Source organism: Haliotis cracherodii, unplaced genomic scaffold (genome assembly GCF_022045235.1).
Source record: "Haliotis cracherodii isolate W230 unplaced genomic scaffold, xgHalCrac1.p SCAF_13, whole genome shotgun sequence".
Lineage (NCBI taxonomy): Eukaryota > Metazoa > Mollusca > Gastropoda > Lepetellida > Haliotidae > Haliotis > Haliotis cracherodii.
The window spans coordinates 35,540,852-35,563,714 of NW_027266268.1; the positions used below are offsets into that span (position 1 = coordinate 35,540,852).

The window sequence follows — 22,863 nt, forward strand, 5'->3', positions numbered from 1 at the left end:
TGACATGATGCAGATGGCAGGAAACAAACAAGGACTCGTGGGAAAATAATTGGGAAATATGCTTATTAATAAAAATCTTATACTTAGAGTATCATATCTCGAAAAAGTATTGTTGATTAACCGATGTTTATCCGATTGCATTGGGTAAAGGGAAGTAACTTGTTTGTTTGCATCGTCTGCTACGAGTATTGCTAACTTGGTGAACTGAGAACAAAATTATATTCCGGACCTCTGGGAACTAATGTTGCTGAGATAAATTTATTGTCAACCGATTCCTGTGGGCATATGGTGTGATGTACCATCTCTAGTGTGTACTGTCTTCTGTCCCAGGTTGCCTGCGTCGGCCTTCAGCTCCATGTTCAAGAAGTTCCCTGAGTCGATTGTCAGGGTGGTCCAGGTAGGTACGGCGGACCTGAGATTCAAGCTTTTGTTTTGTCTCGTCTCGTCTCGTCTCGTCTCGTCTCGTCTCGTCTCGTCTTGTTTAATGCCACAACCAGCAATATTTCAGCTATATGATGGCAGTCTGTAAATGATCGAGTCTGGATCTGACAGTCCAGTGATTGATATCATAAACATCGATCTATGCAATTAGGATACTATGACATAAATCAACCAAATTGGAGAGCCTGACCATCTCAAGCATGGGACTCTTACGAGAAGCATAGGTTGCTGAAGACCAGAAGTGCTATCCTGGATCTTTGTAGGATGTGGGTTGGGAGGTTGATGGAGCGGGGAGAGAGTATGATTTAACACCACTTCAGAACTATCAAGCAATATCAGTGAGGAGGGACCTATATGGGCTTCACACATTGTACCTGTTCTAGGAATCAGATCAAGCCATTTGTTGTGACAAGCAAATGCTTCAATTACTTGGCTACCCCCTCACCCCAAGGGTGTGAAGTAGTGAGGTAGGGGGTAAGGTAGGGTGTGCAGTGGGGCATAACAAGGGTATTTTGATATATACATTTGGAATACAAGCATTTCTGGAAATTCTGTAACTCAAATATGATTTTCTTATTGGAGTGAGTGAGTGAGATTGGTTTTACGCCGCTTTTATCAATATTCCAGCAATATCACGGCGGGGGACACTAGAAATGGGCTTCACGCATTGTACCCATGTCGGGATTCGAACCCAGGTCTTCACCGTGACAAGCGAACGCTTTAACCACTAGGCTACCCGACCGCCCCTTTCTCTTTTTCTTATTGGAAGTGTATAACAAAGGATATCAGTTAAATGGTAAAGCAAGGACCTCTGAGTACTGCCAATGAATAATTGGTAGCCAACTGATGATACTTTTTAATATCTTTTGGCGCCATTAAGTCTAGAACTTTCCTGAAACTCTTTGTTATAGTGGATTGTATGGGAGATATTGGGTTTATTTTTGTTGTCGATTGTTCCAAATTATTCATGGTTTGGTAATGAAAGCAATATGTTTGAACCAGGCATATTGTTTCTGCGAATAATTTGAATTTTTGAAAATGCATAAATTTTCAAATCCTCACCATGATCACAGTGACTGTGTGTTTATATACTACCCTATTACTAAAAGAAAATACAGAAACACCCTTTAGTCATCTGACTGTAGTTAATCTGTCATGGCTGGAGGGTGTTGCAACTCACAGCCTTCCTGTTGTGGGTGTTCGTTTACTTGTTTGTGGTGGTACATATTGTATTCAAGCATTCGCCTCTGTGAAGCCCTTTTCTAGTGTCCTGTTCCATGACATTGCTAGAGTATTGATAACAGCTGCATTAACCCATACTCACACACTCAATCATGCACCAGTAAGTGTATTTTGAAGGGAATATGCTTCAGAAAATAAATTTCAGAGAGACTTCATTGAAGCATTTGGGAAAATGTTTGCAATTTGCAAATAGCAGAGATGATGATCTGTGTGACTCCCATATTCGACGTAATTAGCACCCAGGTCGTAAATTTCGCGGTTTATGATGACAGCCTGAAATGTTTGTATACGACAGATATATTTTTCAAGAATTTAATTGCCCATAATTAAGGGTGCATATAACACATGAGTTCATGTTATACACAAATATATGTCTTGTGTACATTGATCAATTGGAAATTGTACTAATTGGGATTGTTCATTAGCCGATATATTAGCAAATATTGCAGTGGGCGCTTATTAGACCGGAGTGCTCATTATGTCGAATACAGTATTTTATTTTATATAGATTGTCATGTTGGTATCGTTTTGATAATTTATGATCAGTATTTATGACATGATGCTATGTATCTGTTCCTCAGATAATGATGATCCGACTGCAGCGAGTGACATTCATGGCTCTCCACAACTACCTGGGTCTCAGCAGTGAACTCATCAACCCTGTTAGTACACTGCAGTGTTAGCCCCTGATTCATGATTAAGATCATTGGTCTATTAGTGCCATACCCATGGGTTCTTGTCAAAATGTGAAATACTGTTCAGAACCGCATTAAACACAAACACAATAGCGAGGTGATGAAGGAGTTCTAGCTGTTTAACCAGCTTAGCACAATGACACTAGACAGACCACAAAACAAATCAACAGAGAGACAGGCCACCGGACAGACAGACCGCCAGACAGTCCATCAGACAGACCGCCAGACAGTCCATCAGACAGACCGCCAGACAGTCCATCAGACAGGCAGACAGACCACTAGACAATCCATCAGACTGACAGTCCATCAGACAGACAGACAGTCAATCAGACAGACAGTCCAACAGATAGACAGACAGTCCATCAGACAGGCAGACAGACCACTAGACAATCCGTCATACTGACAGTCCATCAGACAGACAGACAGTGCATCAGGCAGACAGTCCATCAGATAGACAGACAGTCCATCAGACAGACAGTCCAACAGATAGACAGACAGTCCATCAGACAGGCAGACAGACCACTAGACAATCCGTCATACTGACAGTCCATCAGATAGACAGACAGTGCATCAGGCAGACAGTCCATCAGATAGACAGACAGTCAATCAGACAGACAGTCCAACAGATAGACAGACAGTTCATCAGACAGACAGTCCAACAGATAGACAGACAGAACACTAAATATTCCACCAAACAGACCACCATACAGTCCATCAGATAGTCCATGAGACAGACAGACCACCAGACAGTCCACCCGACAGACAGACCACCAGATAGTCCATCAGACAGACAGACCACCAGACAGTCCATGAGACAGTCCACCAGACAGACAGACCACCAGATAGTCCATCAGACAGACAGACCACCAGACAGTCCATCAGACAGTCCATCAGACAGACAGACCACCAGACAGTCCATGAGACAGACGGACTGCCGGACATTCCATCAGACAGACAGTCCATCAGACATTCCATCAGACAGTCAACCAAAAAGGCCACCAGACAGTCCATGAGACAGACAGACCACCAGACAGTCCACCAGACAGACAGACCACAAGACAGTCCATCAGACAGTCCATGAGACAGACAGTCCATCAGACAGTCAACCAAACAGGCCACCAGACAGTCCATGAGACAGTCCATGAGACAGACAGACCACCAGACAGTCCACCCGACAGACAGACCACCAGATAGTCCATCAGTCAGACAAACCACCAGACAGTCCATGAGACAGACAGACCACCAGACAGTCCATCAGACAGACAGTCCATCAGACATTCCATCAGACAGACAGTCCATCAGACAGTCAACCAAACAGGCCACCAGACAGTCCATTAGACAGACAGACCACCAGACAATCCACCCGACAGACAGACCACCAGATAGTCGATCAGACAGACAGTCCATCAGACAGACAGTCCATCAGACATTCCATCTGACAGACAGTCCATCAGACAGTCAACCAAACAGGCCACCAGACAGTCCATGAGACAGACAGACCACCCGACAGTCCACCCGACAGACAGACCACCAGATAGTCCATCAGACAGACAAACCACCAGACAGTCCATGAGACAGTCCATGAGACAGACAGACCACCAGACAGTCCATCAGACAGACAGTCCATCAGACAGTCCATCAGACAGTCAACCAAACAGGCCACCAGACAGTCCATAAGACAGACAGACCACCAGACAGTTCACCAGACAGACAGACCACCAGACAGTCAAGAAGATCTGACTGATAATCAAGATTTATATTGTAATAAAACAGGTCTTACCTCATGAAGTGCATCAGATCACTTGAGCACCTTGATTAAAAACATGAAAAGATTTAGAAAATATCTGCTGATGCACAGTTGAAGGTACACATGCTTCGCAAATCCTGCAGTTGACCAAAATATGTGCAGCAGTCAATATGTTGTTTACGAAATGGATATCACTTTAGTTATGAGATTTTGATTGGACTATGCATAGAGTCATTGGTGCAGTCAAAATGTAACTCTGAAATTCCAGTCTGCTTCGGCAAGGGTGGAAACAGGACTTTTATAGTCAGTTAACTCCCTTGCCTCAGGAAGATGTTTTTTTGTCTCTCAGTCTGTCAAGGTATGACCCTTTGACCTACAAGGCCTATCTAGCTGAAACTGTATTTACGAACATATGTCGTCTCTTAAACTTGCACACATAATTCCAATACTCCTTCAGACATGTCCTCCATTATTTCTTCATAACTGATGTGATTCAATATATTCTGAGGGTCTTGAAGTATATTTTATATTGTGCTTGTGTCACGTGGAAACAAGTTATGTTTGTATTAAGTGATATGCTGTTAAGAGAATTTTAAGGATCTTAAAAATATGATAACATTTCCTTGCAGGAAAGTCGTATAGACCTTCGTACCCTGTCCATTCAAACCATCGCCCACCATGGCAGTCCCCACAAGATCCACAAGTACACCCACAGCAGCTCCATTGGCTCTTCCGGTGTGGAGCCGGAGGAGAAGACCGAGGATGCTGACTCAAAAAGGCCTGGCTACATCAGGTCTACCTCGGAACAAGTTACAGGTATGTACAGCAACTCACTCACTCACTCAGATGAGTTTAGTATTATGCTCCAGCTCATTTTTTTAATATACTTATTGAAATGAATAAGGGAACATTTAGTTTCAGACACAGTAAAATGATATGCTATCATGGGTTCCCAGGCTTGTCTACCAAATATGTCAAGCACTGCGCACAAACACATCTCAACATTCAATTCTGACATGCGTTGGATTTATTTGCTCGCTATGTTAAGCTGTCATAGCATGAACATCAATTGTAAAATGTTTTTCTGATGGTATGTACATGAATACCTGAAGCTATTGTCCTAATTCTCTGGCGTACTTTAGTTACAACAATGTGTGTTCTATTGGAACTAAGGGGGGATGAGGTAGTCTGGACGGTGAAGCCTCAGCTCCGCATGTTGAAGACCTTAGTTCCATTTCTCACATGGACCCAATGTGTGTCCCTCAGTTCTGGGCCCACTTGCACAAAGCGATCTTAGCGCTAAGATGATCGTACCTCCCATACTTTAACACAGGCTTACAATAGTTGTAGCGCTAAGATGATCGTAACTCCCATACTTTAACATAGGCTGACAGTAGTTGTAGCGCTAAGATGATCGTAACTCCCATACTTTAACACAGGCTTACAATAGTTGTAGCGCTAAGATCGCTTTGTGCAAGTGGGCCCTGGTGTCCCTTGCAGTGATATTGTTGGAATATTGCTGAAAGCAGCCTGAAAACAAACTTCAATCTTTAAAAAATGATACCACATAGTACAGGGAGATTATGAAAAAAGATGTGACCCATACAACATACGTGGAATTTCTTATACTATGCCTATGTGCCAGCATACTGTAGACTGTACTATAGAGCAGGAGATCCATGTGAGACACAAAAACCTGCCGATGGGTTGCTACTGAATCTTGTTTGATGTACTAGGAAGGGAATACAATCTTTCACAGGATACTTGGGCATGTGTGGCCCAGTTGTCTATGGTATGGCAATTTTCTGGGCAGAGTTGCATGTCTGAAGTACCAACTTTTATATATTTGGAAGGTAGGGGAGGGAAGGAGGGGAGTTTGACTGGAATTTTTTTTAACAAATAATTTGACTCAGAAAAATATTTGTTCGCTGAACTTGCTCGACATGCTAAAAGAAATTGTTGTTGAAAAGGAGAAGGTTATATGCTTTATGATTTGAAGCTGTTACTGATCAAATATTATGTTTCTTCCAAAACTACCATGCATCATTAAAGTAGTCCCTGACCTGCTTCCCTTTCGGCTTTCCTCCCACATGAAGTTGACATGCTGTGATGTAACTAAAATACTGTTGAAAGCATCATTACAACACAACTGACTACCTCACTGGATACGTGTCACCTCCAGTGTGCCCTGTTAATCATTCCCCACACTGCTTGCTATTGGTGTGAGAATCTTGCGGTGTACAGGCACCAGGGATCTATCTCATGTCATCAGTCTACTGTCGTGTGTTCCAGGTCGTACCAAGCTGCTAAGTAGCACCTCGGACAAAGATCGCCACCCATCCGACTTTGACACTGCTTGTATGCGAGCCCGGGTTCCGAAGCAAGACTGTTACAGTAGCACCATCACAGGCTCCCCACCGAGCAGACAGGTCAGATACCCTGCCATGAATTCTGAGTTTGTTAGCACCAGTGCGTGCGTGCGTGCGCCAATGTCTCCTTGTACTAGTCTGGCCTAATGCTGGTTTTATGGGTGCTAGTCCACTGAGATACCATGCCGCAGTTTTAACTTGAGTATTTCACTCTGAGCCGACTAGCCCTTGTTTTATCCACTCAATGCTGGGTGCCAGGCAGGGTAACAACAAGTACCATCTGTTATATGGTATGACATAGACGAGGATGAAACCAAGGGGTAGACTCTCTCAAAAAGACCACAGAGTCGGTCCATAAGCAATGAAGAAATAATACAGTCATGGAGTAACTAATAAAACTTTGCAGTTTTCAAAATTAAAAATTGAACGTCAAGGGTTCATACTCTTAACCCTAAATTTAGAAGTTAAAGGTAAGATGGTCCTATGAGTCAATGGACCCACTTAAGTTTTGACTTTTAGTCAGAGTCTTGCCCACAAGATCCATTGTAAAAAAGCTGATGTTTTCTGTATCTCTTAGTTGCTCATGTAGGGTTTTGTGGGCTATAACTGATGCCTGGTACCCCAAATTGTCATCAGAACCAAACTACAAAAGGTATTGGGTGATTATATCTTGGCTAAATGTGTGTCCAGGGTTTTGTCTGGGCGTTCTCAGAGTTCTCAGAGTCTGCAACATATGTTGGTAGGACATCTCAAATTAGAATTTAAAGATATCCCAATGTAGGGGATGATATAATTAGCTGCACCGGGAGAAATGGACTGCTTTAAGGTTTTGTTAGAATTTAACCATCGCCTGTGATTTTCTAATGTCTGCAACACCCAGATTATTGAAATTAGAGATAACTCTTCCATGGACTAAATGGCCTTGGTGAATTCGTTTGGCATATGTCATCCAAAAGTCGAGATCGTGAGAAAGAAAATACTCACAATATTCTTTGTGGTAACAGTTTCTTAAAAAGTATTAAAACCTTTATCATTAGACTTGGTATGCACCTTGTCCAGGATGGGACCCCCCTTTTGAAAGATTTTCATCAAAATAAGTCAAAGGTGAAGGTCGACATTCAGGTTTTCGTAAGTCATTGTTATATCGTTGTAAGTTTTTGAGACATGGTTACCACTGCAGGCATGACATTTTATAGTTCCATAGCGTCATGTCTATCGAAGGTCAAGGTCATCTTTTGGGTTATTATAAAACATGGTTTTATGAAACACTGTTTTATGAAGCACTTATCTTATTCAATCCTGAGACAATAACGGTGACAAGACTTCTTCTATTCTGCAAGTACCTGCAAGCAACACTAGTTTAACACAACATGTTACAGGACTGAAAATGTGACATGGTTTGACATTATGGATTAAAAGGCGTATAAATGTAACATCCCAGTTTATGAGAAGAAAAGTTATGTTTTTTTTCCAAATTTGCCTGGATAGGCACTTTCTTTAAGATCCTAGATGAACCCCTTTGTGTCATCATACATTGATTTCAAGAATTGTGACGCTATGCATACTGATTGGTCACATTTTCATCTGCATGGTTTATTATTTACAGATTGAAGTGTTAATGTTAGATATAAATTGCTCACTCATGTAGTAGAAAATCTGTGAATGCCGTTTAATTAAGAACGTTCTAATGTTTTACCCCCAGCTGTTCAAGGAGTCTGATGTAGACGGTCCGGCGACGCCGAGCTCTCGACATAGGCCCAAGAGATCCAGTGGTCACGGGGACACTCTGGGGCTCATGTCGGACAGCTACTCTGATGAGTACATCCTGGAGCTGGCACAGAAGGACCTCCTCAATCTCCTCGGTCTCACTGTGAGTTGGTGTCAGGTTACCCCCATACACCCATGGGAATTTGGGGGAATTCCCTCCTTGTCTGTTGTGCTGACTGACATGAGGTTTGTGTGGTTATGTGAGAACAGACCCAAAATAATAAACTGATTATGTTTATCCTCTTTACCATGATAGAAAACGTACAACAACTGTATGTTTGAGCATTTGTGAAGCATGCATGTGACTTAAAAAATCATCCCATAGCCAGTTCATAGGCATTCCGAATAGCTGCAATTCTGTTCCTATATCTTTGTGGTAAATCAGCTAGGTGTTATTCTATTTGGATACTTCTGGATGACAAACGGAAATCAAGTGGTCTCTATCGCATGTTGATTGTCATAACTTCATAGCATTTATGATACTGAACATGGAATATGTCTGCTCCGTAACTGTTTTTAAATATATATTATCAATCTACTAGAAGGACTGCCGCATGGTCTTCTCCACCGGTCAGCTTAGTATTTGAAGATATAGCAGTACAACCATGTCTCTATGTTGCAGGATCGAAGCCTTTTGGAGGGTCACCTGAACCTACAGTCTGTCAAGGCAGGGACTGTGCTGTGTAGGCAAGGAGATCAGGTATGTCAAGGCAAGGCTGCTGTGTAGGCAAGGAGATCAGGTATGTCAAGGCAGAGACTGTGCTGTGTAGGCAAGGAGACCAGGTATGTCAAGGCAGGGACTGCTGTGTAGGCAAGGAGACCAGGTATGTCACGGCAGGGACTGTGCTGTGTAGGCAAGGAGATCAGGTATGTCAAGGCAGGGACTGTGCTGTGTAGGCAAGGAGACCACGTATGTCACGGCAGAGACTGCTGTGTAGGCATGGAAAACAGGTATGTCACGGCAGGGGCTGCTGTGTAGGCAAGAAAAACAGGTATGTCACGGCAGGGACTGCTGTGTAGGCAAGGGATCAGGTATGTCAAGGCAGAGACTGTGCTGTGTAAGCAAGGAGACCACGTATGTCAAGGCAGGGACTGCTGTGTAGGCAAGGAGACCAGGTATGTCACGGCAGGGACTGTGCTGTGTAGGCAAGGAGATCAGGTATGTCAAGGCAGGGACTGTGCTGTGTAGGCAAGGAGACCACGTATGTCACGGCAGAGACTGCTGTGTAGGCATGGAAAACAGGTATGTCACGGCAGGGGCTGCTGTGTAGGCCAGAAAAACAGGTATGTCAAGGCAGGGACTGCTGTGTAGGCAAGGGATCAGGTATGTCAAGGCAGAGACTGTGCTGTGTAAGCAAGGAGACCAGGTATGTCAAGGCAGGGACTGCTGTGTAGGCAAGGAGACCAGGTATGTCAAGGCAGGGACTGTGCTGTGTAGGCAAGGAGACCACGTATGTCAAGACAGGGACTGTGCTGTGTAGGCAAGGAGACCAGGTATGTCAAGGCAGGGGCTGTGCTGTGTAGGCAAGGAGATCAGGTATGTCACGGCAGGGACTGCTGTGTAGGCAAGGAGATCAGGTATGTCAAGGCAGGGACTGTGCTGTGTAGGCAAGGAGACCACGTATGTCACGACAGGGACAGTGCTGTGTAGGCAAGGAGACCAGGTATGTCACGACAGGGACTGTACTATGTAGGCAAGGAGACCAGGTATGTCACGACAGGGACTGTGCTGTGTAGGCAAGGAGACCATGTATGTCACGACAGGGACTGTGCTGTGTAGGCAAGGAGACCAGGTATGTCAAGGCAGGGACTGTGCTGTGTAGGCAAGGAGATCAGGTATGTCACAGCAGAGACTGTGCTATGTAGGCAAGGAGACCAGGTATGTCAAGGCAGGGACTGTGCTGTGTAGGCAAGGAGATCAGGTATGTCACGGCAGAGACTGTGCTATGTAGGCAAGGAGATCAGGTATGTCACGGCAGAGACTGTGCTATGTAGGCAAGGAGACCAGGTATGTCAAGGCAGGGACTGTGCTGTGTAGGCAAGGAGATCAGGTATGTCAAGGCAGGGGCTGTTGTGTAGGCAAGGAGACCAGGTATGTCAAGGCAGGGACTGTTGTGTAGGGAAGGAGACCACGTATGTCAAGGCAGGGACTGTGCTGTGTAGGCAAGGAGATCAGGTATGTCACGGCAGGGGCTGTTGTGTAGGCAAGGAGATCAGGTATGTCACGGCAGGGGCTGTTGTGTAGGCAAGGAGACCAGGTATGTCACGGCAGGGGCTGTTGTGTAGGCAAGGAAAACAGGTATGTCACCCCAGGGGCTGCTGTGTAGGCAAGGAAAACAGGTATTGACAGAAATAGTGTAAGAAGCAGTATCATATCTACATCATTATGCAGACACCAACCAGATGAAACCACAATGAAGTCACAGTACTTTGTTGGTAGGGATCCAAATCCTCTTTGTGTGGAATGGTTATGCATTGGCATGACAAGAACAAATTCATAACCTGTGATTGACATCTGTAAAGTGAATGATTTATTGTGAGTAGGAAATTGAAGAGGGTTCTGGTGTCCGTGAGCTCTTCTACTGTAGGGGGGCACCTGGGGACTTTTAAATCCCAGATGTTTAACATAAAGGTTATACACACAGACGACTTGACTTTTTGCTGAACAGTGGTTATTGTTAACTATACCTCTGGCCGATACTGACATGTCGTTGTTGTTCCAGGATGCCAGCCTGGTGTTTGTGGTGATGGGGACACTCCACATGCTGCAACAGATAGTCGGTGAGGAGGCAAGGGAGGTAAGTCAGGAAGGCAGTGAATGCATCCTCTTTGTTAGTACATCAGTGATAGAGAGGATATCGAGGGTTTCTATAGTCGCACTCAGGGCTTGATTTAAGGTGACTTGGTGTCACTTGCACCAGGTATATGTTGACATGAACACCTAGCTGAACTAGACTAACCAGGTCGCAGTCCTATAAATGATGCTTGCCGTAAAAGGCGACTATGCTTGTCGTAAGAGGCGACTATCGGGATCGGGTGGTCAGGCTCGCTGACTTGGTTGATGCATGTCATTGATCCCAATTGAGTGGATCAATGCTCATGATATTAATCACTGAATTGTCTGGTCCAGACTCAATTATTTACAGACCGCCGTCATATAGCTGTAATATTGCTGAGTGCGGCGTTAAACAACAAACCAAATCCTATAAATGATCAGTTACTCACTCCTGTGGTGCCTGTATGCTGTTGCTGTTGTCTCCAGGCCATCCTGTTCACAGCCGACCCCGGGGAGATTGTGGGGACACTGGCTGTGTTGACAGGGGAGCCGTCACTCTTCTCCATCAAGGCCAAGACAGACTCTAGGGTGGTGTCTATCTCCAAGGAGGACTTCTACATGTGAGTGAATCCACTAGTCATAGTAGGGAAACTTGCAACACTTAGGCTCAAATATAATGAAATAATTGGTTCTCTGACACTGGCTTCTGAAAATATAGTGTTTTTATCTTTATTGTTGTTTAAAGTAGTTTGTTACCAAATAAACAGTTGGGCATCACTACATAAATGTGTTCCTTGATGAGTAAAATTGTGGTAAATTTGTCTCTCTGTCCAAGTTTAAGCAGCTGGTGGTGGTCAGGAAGACCAAGCCTTTGTACTCCATGTTTTGTAACGCACAGAACTCAACTTCGTTGAATCTTCATGTCATACAATGTATGCTATCAAGAGCACACACACCAAAGATCTTCCATGTTTACCAGCTTTATGTGCTAAGGGGACACGGGTGGCCCAGTCGTCTAAGGCACCGCGATTCGCTGTGCAGAGTTGCGTCCCTTGGGCACACCAGAAATCTATGATTGTGGGTTCGAATCCCGGTTCGCCCCGATTATGTTTCTAGGTTTGTCAGCACCATACCGGTGCTCGTGGGTTTCACCAAAGTGGTAACCGTCTGAGATCTGCATCACTTCGGGCTTTCCTCCCACATTAAGCTGACACGCCGCGATATAACTGGAATACTGTTAAAAGCGGCGTTAAACCCAACTCACTCTCACTCACTTTATGTGCTAAATAGCTGATGAAGATATGATTCCATGGTCACCTTTGCCTAAATATTTTTCACATCCAGTGAATTGGTATTTATTTTCTTGTCACAATTTTAAAATCTCACTATTATACAATGATTATAAAAGTTGCGATCATGAAAACATCTTACAATACCACAAAATGCATATATTACTTTTGTTACAGACAGATTTAATATCACGAAAATGATAGGGTTCACTGGAAAAAGCATACAATGAGCTATAATTTTATTTCACGACATGATGATGTTATCATGAGCACATAACACTGGAAGTAGCGTGTCAACAAATCTGTACTTAGTACGCAGTTAGTCCTGTAATTACTCTGTCTGGCCATGAAAGTGTTCATTGTGTATCTGGAATTACGTTTGTAATCCATTATATTACTTTTCTCCAAGATTTCATTCAATTTGGTTCACGTTACTTTCAGCAAAATTGTTTATGAACTAATCGGCAAAACACATCACCATGAACTTGCTTTGAAATGAACATTTGTCGTTAGAGATACAAAGTCTTCGGTCTTCCTATCAGTGTATTGAAATTTATTTTAAGTTAGGATATTGGCCATGATATTGAGTATGTTTAAGACTTATCACCCCAGACAGGGGGAAATGTGTAAACAGCGCATTGCTATTTCAGGCTTAATTTCGTGACAAAACACATGTATTCTTAATCTCTGTGTATGAAACATTGTCCGGCATAGAGTACGCAAATATCATTGAATTTGTTTATCATCACATCGACTTATGTTTTGTTGACCCAAATTGCAAAAGGCAGAACAAGCCCACAAACTCCTATTGCTGCCATGACCATAAAATGGATGTGCAGTAAAGCAGTGCGCATGTAAAGGGAAGTAACTGCTCTGTAAAGGGAAGTAACTGCTCTGTAAAGGGAAGTAACTGCTCCCTATATTAGATCACATTGTTTATGGTACTGCAGCAATTCACTGCCAGGGTCATGTGTTCGAGAAGCAGAATATTTAAGGGTATTTATTTATTTTTTAAATGGAAATATAAGTGAATGATGCGACTGTGCCTGAGAACCAAGACCATTTTTTTAGCCTCATATTTTGTTAATAAAAAATAATTGTGTTTTAAACTGTTTCTATATATTGAAATATATATATCAAACTCTTTGTAATTTATCAATTTGAAATTAGTGAGGAAATATGCATCACACAAAGAGAAGCTAATCGTTGCTATGCTGTAATAACATCATGGAGTCTGCTGTTTCTAGAATCATGAGGGCCGAGCCGTTTGTTGTTCTGAATGCTGCTCACACAACGGTGAAGAGGATGACACCATTTGTACGTCAGATTGATTTTGCTTTAGACTGGCAGATGACTGAAGCAGGAAAGGCACTGTTCAGGTGAGATCCGATATCTGTATGCTTGGATTACCACACACTGTTTAGGTGAGATCCGATATCTGTATGCCTGGTTTACCGCACACTGTTTAGGTGAGATCCGATATCTGTATGCCTGATTTACCACACACTGTTTAGGTGAGATCCGATATCTGTATGCCTGGTTTACCACACACTGTTTAGGTGAGATCCGATATCTGTATGCCTGATTTACCACACTGTTTAAGTGAGATCCGATATCTGTATGCCTGGTATACCACACACTGTTTAGGTGAGATCCGATATCTGTATGCCTGGTTTACCACACACTGTTTAGGTGAGATCCGATATCTGAATGCCTGGTTTACCACACACTGTTTATGTGAGATCCGATATCTGTATGCCTGGTTTACCACACACTGTTTAGGTGAGATCTGATATCTGTATGCCTGGTTTACCACACACTGTTTAGGTGAGATCCGATATCTGTATGCCTGGTTTACCACACACTGTTTATGTGAGATCCGATATCTGTATGCCTGGTTTACCGCACACTGTTTAGGTGAGATCCGATATCTGTATGCATGATTTATCACACACTGTTTAGGTGAGATCTGATATCTGTATGCCTGGTTTACCGCACACTGTTTAGGTGAGATCCGATATCTGTATGCATGATTTATCACACACTGTTCAGGTGAGATCTGATATCTGTATGCCTGGTTTACCGCACACTGTTTAGGTGAGATCCGATATCTGTATGCATGATTTATCACACACTGTTTAGGTGAGATCTGATATCTGTATGCCTGGTTTACCGCACACTGTTCAGGTGAGATCCGATATCTGTATGCCTGGTTTACCACACACTAATTAGGTGAGATCCGATATCTGTATGCATGATTTATCACACACTGTTTAGGTGAGATCTGATATCTGTATGCCTGATTTACCACACACTGTTTAGGTGAGATCCGATATCTGTATGCCTGGTTTACCGCACACTGTTCAGGTGAGATCCGATATCTGTATGCATGATTTATCACACACTGTTTAGGTGAGATCTGATATCTGTATGCCTGATTTACCACACACTGTTTAGGTGAGATCCGATATCCGTATGCTTGGTTTACCGCACACTGTTTAGGTGAGATCCGATATCTGTATGCCTGGTTTACCACACACTGTTTAGGTTTGATCTGTATGCATGGTCTACCCATCACTGTTGAGGTGATATCTGTATGCCTGGTTTACCAAACACTGTTTAGGTGACATCCTATGGCTGTATGCATTGTTCATTCCCCTCTCTTTAAGGGGGCGGTCGCGTAGCCTAGTGGTTAAAGCGTTCGCTCGTCACGCCGAAGACCCAGGTTCTATTCCCGACATGGGTACAATGTGTGAAGCCCATTTCTGGTGGCCCCCCGCCGTAATATTGCTGGAATATTGCTAAAAGCGGCGTAAAACCATACTCACTCACTCACCCCTCTCTTTAGGTGATATTTGATATCTGTATGCATGGTTTATCCACTGATCCGAGAAATCAGTTTACCATGACAAAATTGTTTCATGAATTATCAAATGTGTCTATCTAGTTCAGTTGTATTCACCTTTTCTTCTATCATAAGGAGGGGCCACAGGCCCAGTTGTTTGAAGCACTGCAGTTCGCTGTGCAGAGTTGCATCCCTTAGTAACGCCAGTAACCTGTGATTGTGGGTTCAAATCCCAGTTCACCCCAAATACGTTTCTAGATTTGTCAGCACTATACCCATGCTTGTGAGTTTCACGAAAATGGTAAATGTCTGAGACCTGCAACAATTGGGCCGTGATATAACTGGAATACTGTTCAAAGCAGCATTAAACCCAACTGACTCACTCTACTGTATGAGTTTTAGAGGAGTCATGCAGTGAAACCCTGCTAGAACCCTGCTGCTGTGAAAGACGCTCCATCTTCATTAATACAAAGACCTTTACTCCAACCCTGATACAATATTTTTTTCCCCGTAGTATTGGATCTAGTGGGTTTCATTTTGTGTGTCTCGTTTGGCTTGAAAGCTTTATCTGGTTTCTGTTGGATCCCAGACAAGGTGACAACTCGGAGAGCGTGTTTATCGTGTTGACGGGGCGCCTGCGGTCTGTGATCACTCTGCTGGGAGGCAAGAAGGAATTGGTGGAGGAATATGGTCGCGGGGAGCTGGTCGGCATCGTCGAGGTCCTCACACAGACGGAGAGGGCCACCACCGTCATGGCCGTGAGGTAATATCCCAGGCCAACAACATGTGATGATTTGCCACATCTTACTCAATCTACAGAGCTGCGTTTTTTGTTATATTTGAAGGGTGGTGGGTGGGGTAACCGAGTGGTGACCCCGCTGTGATCTTGCGGAATATTGCTAAAAGTGGCGTAAGACCATACTCACTCACGTAATATTCACAAAATAAATCACTATTACCTAGTCGAGTTTTAGTTGCTTGCTTAAAATTATGCATGTATGATTTTTAAAAAAACCTTATATGACAACACTGTGTAATTACCAAATGTAGCCTATTCAGCTTGTGTTCAGTATCGTTACATTTCTTTTTCTGCTGATCAAATGCAGGCATAACCTAGACCATCTTGGTCACAGAAATTCACTGTGCAGATTTGTGTCCCTTTAAGCTTGCCAGGAACACATGATTGTTGTTTGATTTCCCAGGTGATAAAACTGAGATACTTTTCAAAGCAGCATTAAACCCATCTTCCCGAGGCAAGAGAGTTAACTGACTTTCAAAGTCCAGTTTCCACCCTTTCCGAACTAGGCTGGTATTATGGAGTTATATTTTGGCTTGACTAGCAAGTCTATGCATAGTCTAATCAAAATTGTGCAATGAAATCAAAATCCGGTTAGTAAACTGTTGTGCAGATTTCGGACAATTGGAGGATTTGCAAAGCATGTGCACCGCCAACTTGTCGTCAACAGATATTTTCCAAGTCTTTTTTTATGTTTTCAATCAAGGTGCTCAATTGATTTGATGCACTTCGCGATGTAAAACCTGTTTTATCACAATATAGATCTTGATTACCGATCATATTGTCTTGACTGGGCGCCACCATTTTGTTTGAAACAAATACAAGTAATGTGAGCGGTGGAATCTGATTGGTCCAAAGGAGAGGCTTAGAAGGGACATAACTCGTATTAACCACTGGTGGCGCTACGATCGAGCCCAGGAATTCCAGCCTTATTCGGCAAGCGTGGAAGCTGGACTTTTACAGTCAGTTCACTCCCTTGCCTTGGGAAGATGCATTAAACCAAACTCACTCATTCACTTAAAAGCTAGCAATGTAATGTAAGACATTACTAAGGTTGGTGATTTCACCTGGTTTGTAATGGACTCACTTCCAGAGACACAGAGGTTGCTAAGATGCCCTCGGAGTTGCTGAATCTCATCAAGAGGAAGTATCCACAGATTGTCACCCGACTTATCCACCTACTAGGCCAGAGGATTCTGGGAAATCTGCAGAGTCGGAACACGCTCGGTGCTCACATATCTATGCCCTTCAGAAGTAAGTATAGGAAGAGGGACACACTCGTCAAGCTGGTACACTGAAACCCTGATTATCCATATGACTCGTGAAGATCCGGGTCTTCAGCAACCCATGCTTGCCATAATAGGCGACTTTGCTTGTCGTAAGAGGCAACTAATGGGATCGGGTGGTCAGGCTTGCTGACTTGGTTAGTGCATATCATCATATCCAAATTGTGTGGATCGATGCACCTGATATCAGTGACTGGATTGTCTGGCCCAGACTTGATTATTTACAGACCGCCACCGTATAGCTGGAATATTGCTGAGTGCGGCGTTCAACCAACAAACAAACACATGGTAGTGGTCCCTGTGAAATCATCGGAAATGACAAATTTCCAGATACAGACACCTGGGTACAGATGGTGTCGTTTGGTATGTAAACATTTCTGGTAGCAATCATCAAGAAGGTCGTGTTTCAGGGTCTAAACTAATCACTGTACATGCTCAGGGATTTATATAGGATTCTAAACTAAGTGCCCTTGGCATACGAATTGGAAAATTTTTAATTCCACTTTGGCAAGTTTTGCTGACATTTTCTTTCAAACTTATAGTTATATGTTGTATTTGTTATTTATATGCAAATAAAGAATCTTGAGTGATTTCTTTGTCCTTCCAGCCGACAACCCTGGTTTAGAAAGCCGGTCAGTGTGTAACCTAGCAACTGTGGCCGTGTTGCCGGCTTCGGATGATGTTCCCCTCACCAACTTCACGCTGGAACTGCAGCACAACCTCAGCGCTATCGGTGAATACATGCAGTTACTAAACTATGACAAGGAGTCTTATGGACAATAGACCCGTGAAGGATAATAGGTCCTCAGCAACCTATCCTTGTCATGAGCATGAGGGTTGACAATGCTTGTCGGGATCGGGTGGTCAGGTTTGCTGACTTGGTTGATGCCTGTCATCATGTCCCATTTGTATGGATCGTTGCTCATGATTTCAATCACTGGATTGTCTGATCCAGACTCAATTGTTAACAGACCGCTGCATATAGCTGGAATATTGCTGAGTGTGGTGTGAAATAACAAACAAAAACAACTTCTATGTCCTTTCTATCAACCAAACAGATTCCACCTCTCATCACTCATCCAACAATATGGCGGCGCCCAGTCTGATCGATAATCAAGATCTATCTTGTAATAAAACGGGTCTAAATCCGTGAAATGCATCAAATCACTTGAGAACATTGATTAAAAAATGAAAAGATTCATAAAATATCTGTCGACGCCCAGTTGACGGTACACATGCTTTGCAAATCCTGCGGTCGACTGAAATATGCATGTTAATCAAGTGCAAAAAGGATAGATGCAATGTTAAAACCTCATTTAGCTCACCTTTCTCCTCCAGTTTGAAGAATCTGTAAACCGAGAACATTTGATGAGTGATCTTGAAATGTGAAATGCATCTTGAAGAATACTGTTGCTTACCCACATCACTATACCCCTATGTTGATCACACTGATGATGCGAAATGAGTAGGGCTGCAATGAATACACCATGAGGCGAATACGATTCGTATCATGAATTTTGGGTAACGAATATGAATATTCATCCACGAATACAATAACAAGTCAGCAGTTGATGTATTATTTGTTATATTCAGTGAAACAACATAAATTTTTTGGCAAGGTTTGTTAATTATTAATATAGTAAACATTTATATGTACTGCACTTATCCAGGTACTAGTATCTGCTCAAATGAGACAATGACCAGTGACCACAATACTGTCAAATTAAATATATTAAGAGCGTTGTCTTTGAAGAAATCTATGCATATAATATGCCCTCATTGATATTTTTATGTACAGAATATGTAAATGCACATGATTGCATATTCATAACCATTCGATTCCAGTGGCCACGAATAACAAATTCAATTCATAAATGGATACGGTTCGATTCACCGAATAGGCGAGTGAATCGTAACAGCCCTTGTAATGAGGACGAGACCAGCAGAGCTGAAATAATCAACTGTTGTTATATCTTGTAACAGGTCTGACTACTCGTCTGTCAAGTGATATCATCAAAACTCGACTAGGCAGCTCGGCTCTGGACAGGTAAATTGTAGCCTCCATCTTCTACTTGGTTATGAGTGACACTCATTGATTGGCTAGAGGTAATAATAATGTAAGCTACGGCTGGGACTGGTAACTCGGGGACTCGTGTCAGGTGGGTACTGAGTAGGACCCGGGTACCCACAGGACTACCCGGACCTGTGGTTAGTCAAGTGATATATAATGACCAAAAATCACAATATGTCAGTGGTTAAAATACCATAAAGTCGCTAAGGTTCGCATTTTTTTCTGACGATGCGCACATTCATTTTGACTTGTTTATGTTTGCGAGTCAACTTCAGTGTACCCATGATCTGATTGTTTGATACATGTATCTAAATATTCTCTTTCAGATTAAATCCTCCTTGGGGCACTTATTGCATTTTCCTGGCTCAAGAAAATCTACATGACATAGTTGTAACCATTTTCCTTAATAAAAATTGTTACCACACAAAAAACTTTGTTTTTGTCTGATATACGTCCACCCTTATGGTGCCTCACCCTCCACGGCGCGTCACGCCAAGGGAAGCAACTCTCACCCAAATCACTTTCCTTATGTCATCTGACTAAGACAGACGTGCTGTTTTTTCAAGACAAAACAAAGTACAAGATAATCGTTCGTACAAGAACCATGGCAGACCAAACTGTATGTATGGTACATTTCTTTCATGCAAAGGCGTAATACATCGCATTGTGAAGTTATAAAGTTGTAATTATGTGACACGTGTACGATACCTTTGAAAACAAAGGCCGTAGTAGCGTCCATTTTGTAGTGCCACGTATGATACATGTAACACCAGGGCCATCAAAAACGGCTTGGGTTTTTTAATGTTATATCATCGGGCTTTAGCCTACAATCTTTTCCTTTAATAAACCCAAGGTGGTGTGTTATTTATTTTTAAATTACACTTACCTTTTTTACGGGTTTTTTACACCTTCGCGCGTAACACGCCCACTTTGGTGTTATAATTATACTACGACATTGGCTGTTAGTATCGCGTTACCAATCGCATTCTAAATTACGCCTTTGCTTCTAGTTGCACAATTTATGCACGTATCTTTCCGATCTTTCAATCGCACTGATACACTTTATTACCCTTCCCGCCAAACTCAAAAATTACGGTCTTTTTTACAGACCTTCAAACTGTGTACGGGGTGCTCGGCCTCGATTCCCCCCCAAGACAGGCATGATACTTGCATAAAGTGTTTGGCCGAAGACGGGCATGACGATGGGTCATGCCCGATCTGTGTTGCATTTACACCACGGGCGCAAAAAAAGAGGAAGGTGGACCTCTTACACTTTAAGGGTCTATTGAAGGCGGGGGTGGACATTAGATCGGCAAAGACCGCCCCCCCCCCATCTAAAAAAGTAAGAAGGGGAAAAAAAGCAGCTGAGACTGTCTCCTCCGCTCCCTCCCCGGGGGCCGGGGGAGAAGGCTCTAGGGTCCCCGTCACAATCACTGCACCCTCTCCTGCACCGTCTTTGGCAGACATCTCTGCCTTGTTGAGGTCGCAGATGGCGTCGATGATGGAGGAGGTAAAGTCTCAGCTCCGAGAGGAGATGCGGACCGAGCCTTCCCCGTTGTCGGCGCCGGACGCGGCTTCGAGACCTTGTGATATGCCCGGCGTCGGCCGAGGCAGGCCACTTGGTCTCGGGGACGATCTCAGACCGGGCTTCGGCGCCGGCTCGAGGTCGCTCCCCAGCGGAGGGGTGGCGGGCACTGGCCCGTTCACTACCGACGCACAGTTCTCCCTAGCGGAGCCAGACGCCTCTTCCGAGGCCGAGGCTTCCTCTAGCGGATTGCTAGCCCAGAGCCAGGTGGGTTCCCTTGAACCCCCGGCACCTCGGGACCGGGACTCGGCTTCGGGCCGGGTGCAGCCCGGGGATGCGAAGGCCCAGGCCTTCGGGCGTCCCCTTCCGACTTCGTCTGCCTCTTCTCTCGGGGAAGAGTCGATTAATTTCGGCTCGGAATCGAGAGAGGAGGAGTGGATGGAGGAGGGGGGAGACGACTCGGAGACCTCGGGAACATTTTCCTTCGTTTCCTCGTTGAGGCATGTACGGGACAAGATTGTCCAGGTACTGCCTCAGGTGGCTGCGCCTATGCCCCAGTCGGATCCGACTGAGTTCCGCCTTCCGGGGGACGCTTTTGCTCCGAGCAAGGCGCCCCAGGTGCGGCTCCGTATTCTGTCCTCATTGGTGCATGAAGTTATCAATCCTCTGTTGTCGGGTGCCCGCAGGAAGTTCGACCTGCCCGAACTTATTAAGCGGTACCCGTTAGCAGAGGATGGTGATTTTGAGGTACCGGTGGTGGACGAATGCGTCTGGACCTCCGTTACCCTGGGGGGGTCTTCGACCCCCAACTTGGCTAAGGTCAAGCAGGGCCGGCGGTTGCCACCCTTTCCCGCGTGCGGTACGGAGCTGAAGGCTGCTTACGTTTGCTTCGAGGAGCAATATCGTAACGCATGTCAGCAGCTCCGGGTGTCCGTACACTCCGCTTATCTGTCGGCCGTACAGAGGGAGTTAGCGGGAGAGGGGCCGGCCGACTCTTCGGAGTTGGCCGCGCAACTGACGGAGGTACATAGTCATCTTGCCAGGGACGCTATTCGTAGCTGTGCCTCGCAGATGATGTGCGCAGTCATGGGCATGCGCAGGCTGTGGATGTCGGTATCCAAATACTCGGCTTCCACACGCCAGGATCTACTTGCTTTGCCATATAAGATGGGTGCCACCCTCTTCCCTGGGGCTCAGCAGGTGGTCCGAGAGGCCGCACAGTTGTATGCCTCCATCAAGGATTCTAAGGCCTTGTTGGAGGTACCATGCGTTAAACCGCGTAAGCGGACCTCTCCACTTGCTTCCTCCTACGCTGATGCGCCGGGTCAGAAGTCTGCACCTGCTTGGAAGCAGCCGCTTCCTTCAGGTAAGGGCGCCGGGAGGAGCAAGAGAGGCAGGGGCCGGGGCAGGGCAGCTGGTCGAGGCCAGCAGCCTTTTCGCGGGGCCGGGAACCCATCGGGTTCCCATTAGCGCCCGAAGTGCCCCGGGCGGACCCACGGTCGCATGTTATCGAACTGCCGACAGCCGGGGTCCACTGCCTCAAGCCGGATGTCCCCGTAGGCGGCCGACTGGCTCTATTCCTGCAGGAATGGGAGACAGTCACATCCAATCCCTGGACCCTGTCCACTCTAAGGGATGGCCATTTGCCTCGGTGGAAACACCATCCGCCCCCCTTCTCCGGGATAAAGCACACTCCGGTGCCTGCTACCCTAGAGAGGGCGGAATTCCTCCGTGCCGAGGTCGACGCACTTCTTATGAAGGCTGCGATCGAACCGGTTCCCGTGGGACAGGAAAGCGAGGGCTTCTACTCGACATATTTCCTAGTCACCAAAAAAGACGGAGGGTTCAGGCCTATTCTCAATCTGAGAAGGCTGAACAAACTTATAGAGGTACCGTCCTTCAGGATGGAGACACTGCGCTCGGTGATCTCAGCTGTCGAGACCGGAGAATGGCTAACGTCAATAGACCTAAAAGACGCCTATCTCCACGTACCCATACACCCCGAGTTCAAGAA

The 22,863-nt window shown here is 44.7% G+C and overlaps 1 protein-coding gene across 3 annotated transcripts in view; it reads left to right on the forward strand.

The window, feature by feature from the left end:
* The window catches only part of LOC139459888 (patatin-like phospholipase domain-containing protein 7), a 63,943-nt gene that overhangs the window by 18,379 nt on the left and 22,701 nt on the right, over positions 1 to 22,863 (forward strand). For all 3 annotated transcript variants that reach the window (XM_071241604.1, XM_071241605.1, XM_071241606.1), the window contains 13 exons: positions 331 to 397; positions 2,265 to 2,345; positions 4,755 to 4,941; positions 6,418 to 6,554; positions 8,197 to 8,364; positions 8,884 to 8,961; positions 10,985 to 11,059; positions 11,524 to 11,657; positions 13,574 to 13,705; positions 15,761 to 15,934; positions 17,061 to 17,221; positions 17,861 to 17,986; positions 19,237 to 19,300. In XM_071241604.1, the coding sequence (XP_071097705.1) occupies positions 331 to 397; positions 2,265 to 2,345; positions 4,755 to 4,941; positions 6,418 to 6,554; positions 8,197 to 8,364; positions 8,884 to 8,961; positions 10,985 to 11,059; positions 11,524 to 11,657; positions 13,574 to 13,705; positions 15,761 to 15,934; positions 17,061 to 17,221; positions 17,861 to 17,986; positions 19,237 to 19,300 (1,584 nt within the window). The remainder of the gene's footprint in view (positions 1 to 330; positions 398 to 2,264; positions 2,346 to 4,754; positions 4,942 to 6,417; positions 6,555 to 8,196; positions 8,365 to 8,883; positions 8,962 to 10,984; positions 11,060 to 11,523; positions 11,658 to 13,573; positions 13,706 to 15,760; positions 15,935 to 17,060; positions 17,222 to 17,860; positions 17,987 to 19,236; positions 19,301 to 22,863) is intronic.